The sequence below is a fragment of the Scatophagus argus genome, chromosome 10, assembly GCF_020382885.2.
Source record: "Scatophagus argus isolate fScaArg1 chromosome 10, fScaArg1.pri, whole genome shotgun sequence".
Taxonomy (NCBI): Eukaryota; Metazoa; Chordata; class Actinopteri; family Scatophagidae; genus Scatophagus; species Scatophagus argus.
In genome coordinates this window covers 13,293,886-13,305,969 of record NC_058502.1, presented here as the reverse complement: position 1 = coordinate 13,305,969, position 12,084 = coordinate 13,293,886, and the positions used below count along the sequence as shown (strand labels likewise).

General features: G+C 40.6%; 1 protein-coding gene across 2 annotated transcripts; it reads right to left on the bottom strand.

Annotated features, from left to right (window-relative positions):
- Positions 1–46: 46 nt before the first annotated feature.
- Positions 47–11,603, bottom strand: phf3 (PHD finger protein 3). Of its 2 annotated transcripts, none has more exons than XM_046400988.1 (16): positions 10,652–11,603; positions 9,196–9,446; positions 8,379–8,495; positions 6,957–8,283; positions 6,329–6,605; positions 5,860–5,911; positions 4,814–4,934; positions 4,518–4,674; positions 4,290–4,406; positions 3,966–4,088; positions 3,729–3,873; positions 3,420–3,606; positions 3,183–3,330; positions 2,990–3,079; positions 2,544–2,739; positions 47–2,449 (listed from the first exon to the last, which is right to left on the bottom strand). In XM_046400988.1, exons 2-16 carry the CDS (start codon positions 9,428–9,430, stop codon positions 678–680), a joined length of 5,064 nt encoding a protein of 1,687 aa, XP_046256944.1. In that variant the 5' UTR covers positions 9,431–9,446; positions 10,652–11,603; the 3' UTR covers positions 47–677. The 2 variants fall into 2 exon arrangements, with proteins under 2 accessions (XP_046256944.1, XP_046256945.1); XM_046400989.1 differs by having other exon boundaries at positions 6,338–6,605.
- Positions 11,604–12,084: the final 481 nt, after the last annotated feature.

Below are 12,084 nucleotides of genomic sequence, written 5' to 3'. Positions count from 1 at the left end.
CAGGTTTGTCCTTTAATACATTTAGAAAAAAATATGAGAAGTTCAATTTATAATCAATAATAGAAAAGGATTAGCTTTATTACGAACTGTACATAAACACACAGTGCAAAGGCACACGTAATCTCTAATATATATTACAAGCCAAAATGTACATACTTTTTCAATAGAAAGTAAGTTTATAAAATATGTAAGCAATTTAAAAGAAATTAAACTGGAAAAAAGCAAAACTGCTGTTTGGATCGTCACCCCAGTTAAATGTTTTCTGTGTTACGTTCATGCCAAGTCAAATTTTTTCCCCAAAATGGTCCACACTTGTTTTGTATGTTACGAGACTGAAGACATTTACTGGTCATCTGTAGTCAGTACAGCAGTTCAGTCTGAATATACACAATAAAAGGTTAAAAAGTTGAAAATATTACGATATTCAGTTCTTGGTGAAAAGAACGTATCTATAAAGATCTTCACAATTCCACTGAAATGATATTTCATTTTGGCTGTACTGTAAATAACATAAAATGTAACTTGAAAACAGCAAATGAGCTGCAGACCGTTGTATATAACAATAAACAAACAACTCCACTTTCAGCCATATTCAAACCATCCAAATGACCCAAAGCTGACAGTCTTTCTTAGAGCCCTGAACAGTCGCTAGCAGGACTTTAAAGAACAAAACATAATTATGAGTAACTGTCTTTTGAACTTCTACGTCCATTTTCATAATCAGAGTCTCGTCTATGTCTGTGTCTGTCCTTATGACGGCTGCCGTAGTCGTCGCTGTACTGCCTCTCTTTCCTCTTCTCACCATAGCGGTCGTCCGAGTGTCCGTAGTACTTACTCCTGTCTCTGTACTTATCGTCGTGGCTGCGATCGTACTTTCTCTCCCGCTCCCGGTCGTGGTGTCTGCTCTTTTTCCCGTGATGGGAGTCCCTGTGGTGGCTGTGCCTCCCGTGGTGGTCTTTCTCCTCTGTGTTTCGTGGCCTCTCCCACGGGTCGCTGTGCCGCTCCTCTACATGCTTGTAGTCTTTGGCCAGGGACGACGGTCGGCCAGGTTGATCAGAGTAGCTTTCGCCAAGATGTGACTGAAGTCCCGGAGCAGTGAGCGAAGTGTCTTCCTGAGCCCACGGTGTGCTGTGGTTCTGATCCTGTGTGTGTGGGTCAGTTGGGGAGTCATAGCTGCCAGGTACCTGAGGCTGTTGCTGCTGTGACAGAATAGATGCAGCATTGCTGTATGGTGGGAGAGCTTGTGCAGTTAGAGGATTGTGTTGGAGCTCAGAGGCTTCTGTGTGACACAATTCTTGGGGTCCTTGGACTGTCGGAGGACATACTGTCTGAGTTATTGTAGTACAAGCCTGGGACATGCCAGCATCTTCATTCTCATGAGGAAATGATCGAACCATTGTTTTGTTTTCTTCCTCAGGTTTGTTCTTGGTTTGAGATATCTGTAAATACCCCTGGTGAAATACTGTAACTGTATCATTTCTAGTGCTGCCCAACACGGGAACAGGTTTAGGGTTTGAAGGAGATGGGTGGCTGGGTTTATCCTTTTGTAGCACCATTGTTTTTTCTTCATTCACACTGGAGTAAGCTGAAGATTTTTTCAATATTCCACTTAAAGGAGGTTTTGAGCTACTTGCGTGAGCTGGAGCAGCCTGGGACTTAGACTGCGACAAAGGATTCCCTTCAGATGTTCCTTTTTCAGTTTCAGACAAAAGGCCAGCATTGCCTTTGTTTGCAGAGGCAGCGCTGCTAGTTTCAGTCCCGGTTGGAGCTGCTGACAAGCTTTCCAGGAAGGCTTCAGTCGATACATCTGGAGGCTTGTCTTTCAGAGAGACCGATGCACCATGGGTCACCACTGTAACATCCTTTTCTGATGAGCTGTTAGCAGCAGAGTTATCGGTCGGGCTGGATAGCTCCGGTTCAGCTTTAACAGGTTTAGCTTCTTTCTTCTTGATGACAAAGCGCTCTCGCGGTGCAGCAGCTGTTGGACTTTTTGTGTTTCCAGTTGATGCCTCTGTTTTTGGAACTGGTTGAGTCTTCTGGATGTCATCTGCTACTACTGCAGGTTTACCTCCAACATCTGGCAGAGGTGGTAATTCCCCACCCCAGCCTACCAACACACCTGGAAGAAAGCGCAGTGGTTTTTGAGGCTCCTGATTGTTGGTCTCCTCTGATACAGATGGTTCTTCAAAAGACTCCGTAATTGGTTCATCAACATCTTCAGTGGTGTTAAGTGGTTTGTCCTTCTCTTTATTATGTGCCGCAGACAAGGAAGAGAGAAACAATTTCTCATCCCCTTCTACTGCTCTGGGTTCTTTTGTAGAAATAGCGATGGGCCTAGCTTCAGGAATAATCCTCGCAGTTTCGTTCATGTCCACAGGGAGAAAATCCCTTTTTGGTCTCTGGCGAATTATGAGCCCAAGGAGCAGGTTGGCACGGTTGTTTTCTAAACCTGTCAAATTAAAAAGATTAATTAGGTTTGAAAGATCAGAAATGTTTATGTAATTTACAGAGAGAAAACAATTATCCAGGTGTGCTCAGGTTACCTGGCCCATCAAAGGGAACAAGCTGATGTGGGACTTTTTCGGTGGCACCCAAAGGAATGAGATACATGTCCTTCACTTGTTTCAGATTATTGGACACCACCCCAAATCGCCTACGACTGCTGAAGTAGGCATAGAGAAGAGTATAGGAGATCTCATCTTCCTCCGTCTCAGGGGAGAAGCGAATCAGGCACACCTCCTTTAATTAAAGAAAAAGCATGTGTCAGGAAAATCTACGTGTACAAGAGGTTTGACCTGAGCTCTACAACAGAACAGCCCTATAATGCATCACTTGACATTAAGAATCCGGATGGTAATTGTCTGGACTTAAGCTCGAGCTGCTCTTGATCACAACGAACCATATGTAACTGTGGGTGATTGTATTTAATGACTGGATTTTACTACAGGCTGTATAATCCCTCTAAGAAGGAAGGCTGCCAAAAACTCACTTTTGTTCCAGTTGCCCGAATCTTTTCCAAGTAGTCCCACACTATCTGTGGACTTATCCTTCCACCAACTACAATGCTATCTGGGAGGTCCTATTGGCGAGGAAAAAAAGGTCAAATGTTACTGATGGTACAGTCTTAAATACTTTGCAGCAGACACTGAAATGCTGAATAAGTTCAGATGTGTCCACTTTACCTCAGTCAAGTTGTCCACAGTGCCTGAGACGGGGAAAGCTTTTGTCACCAACTTTGCGACAGCGTGCATATGAATGAATCCACGCCAAAGGGGCTTCAGGTTAGAGAGGAAAGCAGCCTCTTCATCTCTTCCGGCTGTATGATCAGACCTGGGGCGAATACAACAGCAATGAAGCAAGCTCACAACAATGAGGTGCATGAAGAAGAACCCCATAGGGCGTCGGAAAGAACTGCTCACCTTCCTTCATAGCCTGACTGAGCATTTCGGAAGCTCTCCTCTAAAACAGTGAGATGTAGGTCATCGTCCATTGCTGGTGGTGTTGTGCCCTTCGTCTCTTCAGTTTTGGTGGACTGTCTCCTAACCACTGTGGTAGCAACTTTGACCACTTTGGTTGGTGCCTCCTCCACAGGGGGCGCCATACGTCCTTATTGGGGGAAAAAGGTAAAACAACAAGTTTGTAACTGAAGATAGTGACATATTAAATGCAGAAACATGTGAGCAGAGATTAATGACTATGTCAAATTCTTTTCCCGTGTCACGGTTTACCTGTGCAGATTTTGCAGTGTAGATCAAATAAGTGTGACTTGTGCTGATTAGTAGTGTCTTTCTCTGTCTTGATTCCCTCTGCTTTCTTCTCAGGGGATTCTGGAGGTTCTGGTGAGACTTCTGTCACTTTGGGAGGAGGCTCAAGCTAACAAGTGGGGGAGAAAAGGAAATTCAAGCAGACAGTCTTTTCCTATTAAATATACAATTAAGAGGAGTCATATTTGACATGTCCCTTACCTCTGCAGGCTCAGGTGCTTTCACTGGCTCTTGGCTCTCAATTTCAATTTCACCTTTGTGTGTGATCTTAGTGATCGGTCGTCTCTCTGCCTCTCTTTGCTCTTTTTCAATCATCTCAATAGTCTGTGAAATGAAAAATGTATTGCTTTTTTAGAGGACGGCTGAAAGCTTTGCTTGAAAAAAAAAGACAAACGAGGACTTATTAGTACTGTTTGCTAAGCCTTACTTTTATATCAGAATTATTGTGAGCTGTTGGGTGAATAGCTGAGGATTTATGCAATAACATTTGAAAGAAGCTGCATCATGTAATTAAGCATTACTCACATGTCGGTTCTCTCTTTTTCGCCAAGCAGCCAATTCTTTCGAAGCCAGTTCCTCGGGGCTCATTCGAATTAGGTTTTCAGGAGATATTTCCCCTTTGAGAACCCTCTTAAAGAGGACCTAAACAATACAATTAAAGTAAAGTAAATGTAACTACATTTGTAGTAAAACTGAAATGCAACCTTAAGAAACTTTACATTTGGATCATGTCTAATTTAAAATGATACCTACATTGTTTTTAGTATCTTTGAGGTTGAACATTAAGCTCCTGTACTTGTTCTTGTACTTGTTGTCAGTGTCTTTATACAAGTGAAAAAGCTCTCGCTCCGTCTTCTTGGCAACTTCAGAGGCCCTGTCCACTGAGATGTTCAAATCAGATTCCTTCAACCTAAATGACAGAAATTGTCACATTGGTTCACCTTGGTTAACTCTTTATAAAGACTTTCAATTTAAAAAAAATTGAATGTATTTTCATCTTCAATATTTAAACAATTGTTCTGATTACTTTTTGCTCATGGAATTCTTACCTCTGTATGAGGATTTCTTTCAGAGAATCACGCACACTTCGCCTGATTGACTCCACAGACACGGGTTTCTTTGAAGCTGAAGATGGAATCTTACTTTTCGTCTCTTGTTTCAGATGAACGCCTGTGAGGACAGAATGACAATATTTACTGAGCAGGCGGGGAAAATCTGTGACAACAAGAATTATAAAATAGCTTAAAAGTTTTGAAGGAGAGTTGTGATGCCAAATTGTGACACACACAAAAACTTATGAATATGAATGATGAAAAATGTTTCTAACTTCAGCTGTGGGTGGCCTTCAGCTACCTGATCACAACAGTATCTAGACAAACCATCTTAGGCAACAAGCTGGAAATTGAAATTTTACTCAGTATGAAAACAAACAGAAGCAACATATCAAGTGTTTGGGGCTATTTTAAGAGACAGGCTGCCTTTATTTGTTGTTTGCTTTTTTTTTACAATACCCAACAGTATTTGATACTCCCAAAATGTCCTCCCTCCTCACTTAACAAAGTTCACAGATTCACAACACCGACTTTTCAAAATATCAATAGTAAGCTTGGAGACAATTCTGGGTGTCGAGGATGTTGTGATGAAATCCAGCCATATTGTTTCAAATATACACTCACTGCCACCAGAAACATGCAACACCCACACTGCAATCAAATCTCCAATGTCACTGGTATGCTGTCGTGTTATATATTATATAATTTGAAATCTTCAAAAGTGTAGTTCACACACTTCTTCTAATGTTATATAGATAAATTTAACAGTTCTTCTTTCATGTATTGAGTCCTAGCTTGTCCTGAGAAAAGTCTTATCTGAATGTGCAGTGCAAAAGTGCACTTAAGTTTTTCAAATTAGGTAACAAAAAAACCTGCTGTCACACTATGTATAAAAAAGATTAAAAATACTTATTCATGTGTTGTGTGTGTGTTCATTCAGTCTTGTTTTACATATTGCAATAACATCCCATCCCATCCCAGTGAGCCCAGCCTGGAACCCTACGTGACAGTAAAAACAGAACACCCCTTAAAGAAAAAAATACCTGTTTTATGAGCTGCTTCTCTCACATCAGTCGACTGCTTTCTATCAGGATCCTGTTTCAGGTGAGAGGTGCAAAACCCATATTAGACATGTTACAACTACTGCCGCTCATTGAGAACATGCCAACAAAACTGAAGACATAAAAAATGAAAATGTATCCCTTAAATAAATAAATATTATCACACCTTGGTCAAAGTTTAAAAGAAAACATGATGAGTTTGAAGTGTGGGAAAAATGTTCACTACTCAACACCATGAAACCACACGCCCATGTGCAAGCCCTCTGTACAGGCAAAGTAAAAGCAAAAAGACAACAAACCCTTGTGTAGTGGTAACACTGGCTATCATTAATATCAGAGGATGAATTAGCTGGGGGAACAAATAAAATGTCCTTTGTATCAAACGATGATTTAAATGTCTCATACATGATCGAATAGCTTTATTATAAGAACTCGTGTTGACATTTCTTACCTTTCTTACTGGTCTGACCCCTGCATGTGTGATTGTCTGGGAAGGTCCTGGTCGGGGCTTGGGCGGCAGCTTATTATCCTGTACCTCAGTCTTGGCTTGAACTTCTGGTTTGGTTACACTTATGGGCTCGGGCGCCACTTTTTTGCTTTCCTCCTCACAGCACTTCAAGCACACATACATCTGGTCCTCCTCCTCCATTTCGCGAACTTTCGTCAGATCAAGACCAACGCAGTCGCCATGGAACCAGTCGTCACAGCGGCCGCAGCCTACCATGAACCTGAACAAAGTAGATGACTATTAAGAGCGTGAATAAACTCTCCACCAGATGCACTTTGGCACAGAACAAATCTAACAGCGACATTTAAACTGATTTTTTGGGAGATTTTTTTTCAAAGCCTGCTCATTTTAATCTGACAACAGAGCATTTGACTTTCACCTTCCCTTCATATCTATCATCTCCCTCAAATATTGCATGCTGTGCTGAGTAAATGTAGAACTGTCAACAATTCAGTGTTGTTCAAAGCTCTGTAACAAACAGGGGGGAAAAAAACACCTGTCAAGTTAAATCTACAACATACACTAATTCAGTGTGAGTAACAACAGCAGAGTACTGAAGAGCAACACTTACATGTTATTGTGGTGTTTTTTGCACAGTCCACAGCAGTTGTTTCCGTCCCATACGGTCTCACTGTTAGCAGGCTGCTCTTCAGAAGTTTCTTTCTTCACAACAGGAGCGTTATCTGGAATAAACAGCTGCGGCTCATCCACAGAGATGCTCCTCACATTTTTACTTTTCTGTCTTTGAAGGATTTTTTCTGGCTTTTTCAGTTTGGGCTTTTCCAGCCCTCCTTCGTCAGGTGTTTTTAAAGAATGGCCTGGACGACTGTGTGCCGGGTGAGTAGTCTCAGTTTTGGAGCTGTTGTGAAGATGAGTTTGTTTAATTGGAGTCTGCTGATCGACACGGTTACCAGATGATGGGATCTTCTTCACTGTTGAGCTAGTTGTACTTGCTAATTTTGGCTTTACTTTACTATCTCCTGAAGCCTGTATCTTTTGCACTTTAGGAGTATTCTCACTTTGGGTATTTTCTGCAGGCCTTTTCAAAGGTGCAATATCTTTCTTTTCCTTTAGAGATTTCATTTTGTGCAGGTCTTCTCTTTGGATGACTGTCGATGGCATGTTTTGGGATACTTTTTGTCCCTTAATCGTGTTGTTTGGTTTACCAGAAACCAAGTCTTTATTCTTGTTAGAAGTCAGTCCTTGTTTAGACTTAAGCAGTGTTTTGGCCACAGTCTGTTCTTTTTCTTTAACATCAGTCTTATTACTATCAGATGTTCCATTATTTTCAGTGCTTTGTGGTGGTTTGATGTCATCTTTTCCTTTACTGACTGGCTTCTGCTTTCCAGAAACACTGTGATTGTCAAGCTTTGTCTCTTGCGCACAAACACTCCCTAATGTATCTTTGGAGGACTGCACATCGTTAGGATTCACATAAGGACCCAAGCCAACAGCTGCATCATCAGCAGAGCTATTCTCAGTCACATCCATCTCTGCCATGTTATCAGGTACAGGATTCTCCACATTGACAGCAGCATTATCTGGCAATACAGTAAATCCAACACCTCCACCGTGAGATAAGCCATCTTCAAGGTATGCAGCCTGGGTAGCTTCAACATTCTGTGCATAAGAGGGTCCAGGAAGCAGCTCAATCTTAAATCCTCCAATTGTGACTGTCAGTCGTCTCAACACAACTGTAGGATTCAGCCATAATCCACCATCAAGATCTTTAACATTAACACGTCCTCCCAAAGTTAATTCTTTCTTCAGCTGAGCACCTTTAACTCCTTTCTCAATAAGAAATGACTTCTGCACCCTGTTCGCTGGTTTCCTTCCTGGTCGTCCTCGAGCCATAGTGCTGGTGGATGTGTTAGAAGGTTGTGGACCACGGCTATGTTCTGTTTCGACGAGAAGAAACAAAAGAGTGTATCACATGATCTAACTGAAAGGTTTCACATGGTGGAAATAGTAAACTAAATGAGCATGAATTTACCTGAATCTATATTACGGGGACGTTTCCTTGGTCTGCCAACAGGTCGCTTCACTTGTGAGGTCTCTGCTACTCTCAGTTCTCTGCTGAGGCCTGTGGATGTTGAACCACCATCGAGACCTGCATCAGCCAAAAGAGAAAATTTTACTTTATCTCCTTGTGCATCAATGTGCCTGAAAAATAGTCTAGTAAAAATAAAAAATGATATTAACCACTGACAGTCAAAGACAAATGACACCAACAACGGCGGAAAATTAGCCATTTGACATACACTAATACATTTACAATTCAAATAGAATAAAATGAAAATAAATATAACAATGCCAGTGAACTGCTCCTGAATTTCACTAAAATGCTGTATCTATTGAATATATAAAAACAAATCCACCAAGAACTATTCAGTGACACGATTTTTGATTCCAAGGTGGCACGGTGGTGCACTGTCGCTTTAGCAAGACGGGCCCACCTGTGGCCCTGACGGATAAGTGGTATAGAGGATGGATGGATGGATTTTGATTCTGAACACTCAACTAAAACACAGTTTGAATCGTTGGGTTCAAACAGATGTTGACACTATGAGTGTTCTATCACTCACGTAAAAAACCAAAGAAAAATCAAAAAAAAGAAAGTGCTTATAAATAAATAATGTTAGGAAGCTGTTCATGTTTACTTAAAACTTCCTCTACAATATTTTCCGTAAGTTGTGAATGGGGTTCATAGTGAATGTTTGGTAGCTGCATGTCTTTGCTAGCTTTTAATCTAACTTTGAGCCAGTACAAACCTAAATTAGACATGTTTACCGTTTGTTTTGTCGACATACCTTTCGAGCCAGTAACCTGAAAAGCTGAATCCTCATTGTCCAGTAAATTGAACTGAGAGCTTGCACACCCAAACATAGGATCTTTGTCACTGAGCATGTTCTTCAGTGAATCTTCAAGTCGGATTCCTGTTCCAAACTCATTACTGGCTTCACATTCCAAATTCTGGCCGATTATCAGGGACTCATCCAACTGGTCACTGGGTATTAGATGGTTAAAGGTGTCCACAATATCCATGAATGCCGCTGCCTTTCTGTATAAAGACAACACAGTCAGAACAGGGATACAAGGTATCAAATCATCTGTTTTGATCAAGCAAAATAATAACGCTAGCTTTCATGCATCCCAAAAGTAGAGCGTATCGAGCGGACTATTATGGCTTTAAACAAGTCAGTGAGGATGTGAGCTGATATTCACTCGTTTCAAAGTCCAAACCAGCTTGATAAAGCTTCTTGATACAACCGGCAAGAATACACTATTAACAACTTTAGAGCAAGTACCTGAGTATGGTCCGTAGTGTATAGATGTTATTAGAGACATCAATCTAACTACATGTTACAGTTGTTGAGCACAGAGTGACGGGTGTAGCTTAACAGTCCGCTTCTGGGATGCCTCCATCAGCTGTAGATGCTATGATTTGCCGTGCTGCTACATTAAGTCAACATCGCTAGCATTTTAAATTGTAATCATTTCCGAGAAGCATTCTCGTTAATACAGTCGAAAAACTGTGCACTGCCAATTAGCTTGAATTATGTGTCTGTAAGTGCAAGAAAACTATCCCTATGACCAACTTCGAAAGCCTTCTAAGAGCTAAGCTAATGTTAAATGACCTACATGTTACCGTTTTTAACTCTAGTAACAACCAACAACACAAACTGAAGCAGGCCAGAACTGGACAGTGCATCAACCCAAAATGCTACTAAAGTTTGCTAAAATACTATTGTTCGGACTGGCTGACTTATTTATCATTTAATACAACTTAATGTTTATATGAAATAATGCATTTCTACGGCCAGACTCTGCCAATGATGTACTAGCAAGGTAGCATGCTAATGTTCTAGGACGGCTAACAACAATCCGCTGCAAAGCGCGATCACGTATGTTAGCAAGCTAAGGATAACTTATGAAGGAAGTTACCGTTAACACCCACGGAAACACACTGTTTTAACCCCTAACACTGTTCACGTGAAGAGCATTTGCATGAATAAATGTCTTTGCCAGGAAATATTAACTACGTTGCACGAAATGAGTAACTATTTACTCAAACAGCTTGACGCTAAATCTGTCAGACAAGCTAGCCTGGTCCTTTTAGCATGGGCCTTAGCTACCAAGTTTGTTTGCAACCTGAATGCTGCTAACGGACATTAGATGATCACGCCCACATGGATCTGCTCCAGCGTTTGCAGTTTGGACAGTTGGAAATATTTCATTTCATATAATGTTACATAAGCCTCTTACCTCTCTCTTAGTGCAACGCTGTACCCAACTCGCGTGAGGTTACATACTAGCACAGCTGCTCTCACTAACTTCCTCTAACTCAGCCGTCATTCGCCCCACTGCTGCAAAGCCCCTGACAGGCAGCACTGCTTGTCACGTGGTTTCTGTTTACAGGTAGCATAGCAGCTGGTAATGGGTAGTAAAAACATAACGTAAATCTATAGTATGGTTTTGAACATGAGGTCATGAGAACTTGAGAAAGCACACTATGTTGTTTGAGTCGCCTTTTTTAAAGACATTCAAAAGTTTCATGAGGGGGGAAAAATGTTTATATCCACATGTAAAGGTCACAAAGTGAAATATTAGATACCATTTTTCCTGGAAAGCAACATCATTTAAAATTCAAAAATCATTTATTTTTTGAAATGCAGGTTCTAGTCTTTTGTGCAAACTAAGCTGTATGCGGGAACCATGAAGAACAACGAGTAGAACCTAAGCTACTGTTGGTGACACATCCAAAGTCCTTACATTAACAATATTCCCTACAGCTAAAATACAGTTATCACATGAACTATCTATCTTTTAGATTAAGCTGATTTGATTCATCTTGAATTCTACTTAAAAGTCTTCTTACAAGAGACGATCAACATTTTTATTGTAAGACAAAGGCAAGAGGTTAAAAAAAAGAAGATACACCAAGATTTATCCAGTCTTGAAGGATGTATGCATGCTATGGAAATATAAAACTGGTTCTCTTCACTAATTTTTAAATGTGAAATAACACCATATGAACCAGCCATTCAGAGCTGCCTCTATATTTGAAAACACAGAGGGAGCACATGATCACATTATCGAATACAAATTCTGAATCAGCTTTGTATACAGTGAGTGTCTCTGGTGGAGCAGCCATTGTTTCAAAGGATGAAGCAAGGCCAAAAATGCAGCTGGCCAAATGAAGTGGAAGCTCTTGAATGAGGCTGTTGTTATGCTAACAGCCTCCTAATCATCCATTGTACTCGAAGTACTTGGGAGAGAAACTGAAAACCAAACAACTTTTCCTGAAACTCAGCAGCATTTGGTGGAAAAAAAAGTCTGATATATCAGTTAATTAGATCAACTTCAAGATCTTATTTTATGGTCAAACTACTAATAAAACAAATCATTACCAGAATAAAATAGAAGGATGGCAGCTAGTTTGCTATCACATCCAGTGATTAACTCCTTTCTGCAAAGATGGCTAGTCAGAGACAGTTTTTAAGCACAATGTATAAGGTAAACCATGGTGAAAATAAACTACATACAATCACTTTGAATATCAGCATATAACGACAGACCATCGTTTTAGAGAAATAACACATTTACACAAATACACAAATATTCATTCTAATTGTATTGTCCACATTCTGCATTCTGTGCCTTTAGAACATCTGAGCTGATTAACATGAAATGGAAAA

Bases quoted from the DNA above. Each gene is read 5' to 3' on its own strand.
- phf3 (XM_046400988.1), bottom strand. From the start codon at position 9,430: ATGGATATTGTGGACACCTTTAACCATCTAATACCCAGTGACCAGTTG. The intron at 3,080-3,182 runs GTAAAGTGGACA...CCTCGCCAATAG, and splicing joins CTGTGGACAACTTGACTGAG to GACCTCCCAGATAGCATTGT. The intron at 2,740-2,989 runs GTGAGTTTTTGG...CTTTAATTAAAG, and splicing joins TTCGGGCAACTGGAACAAAA to GAGGTGTGCCTGATTCGCTT.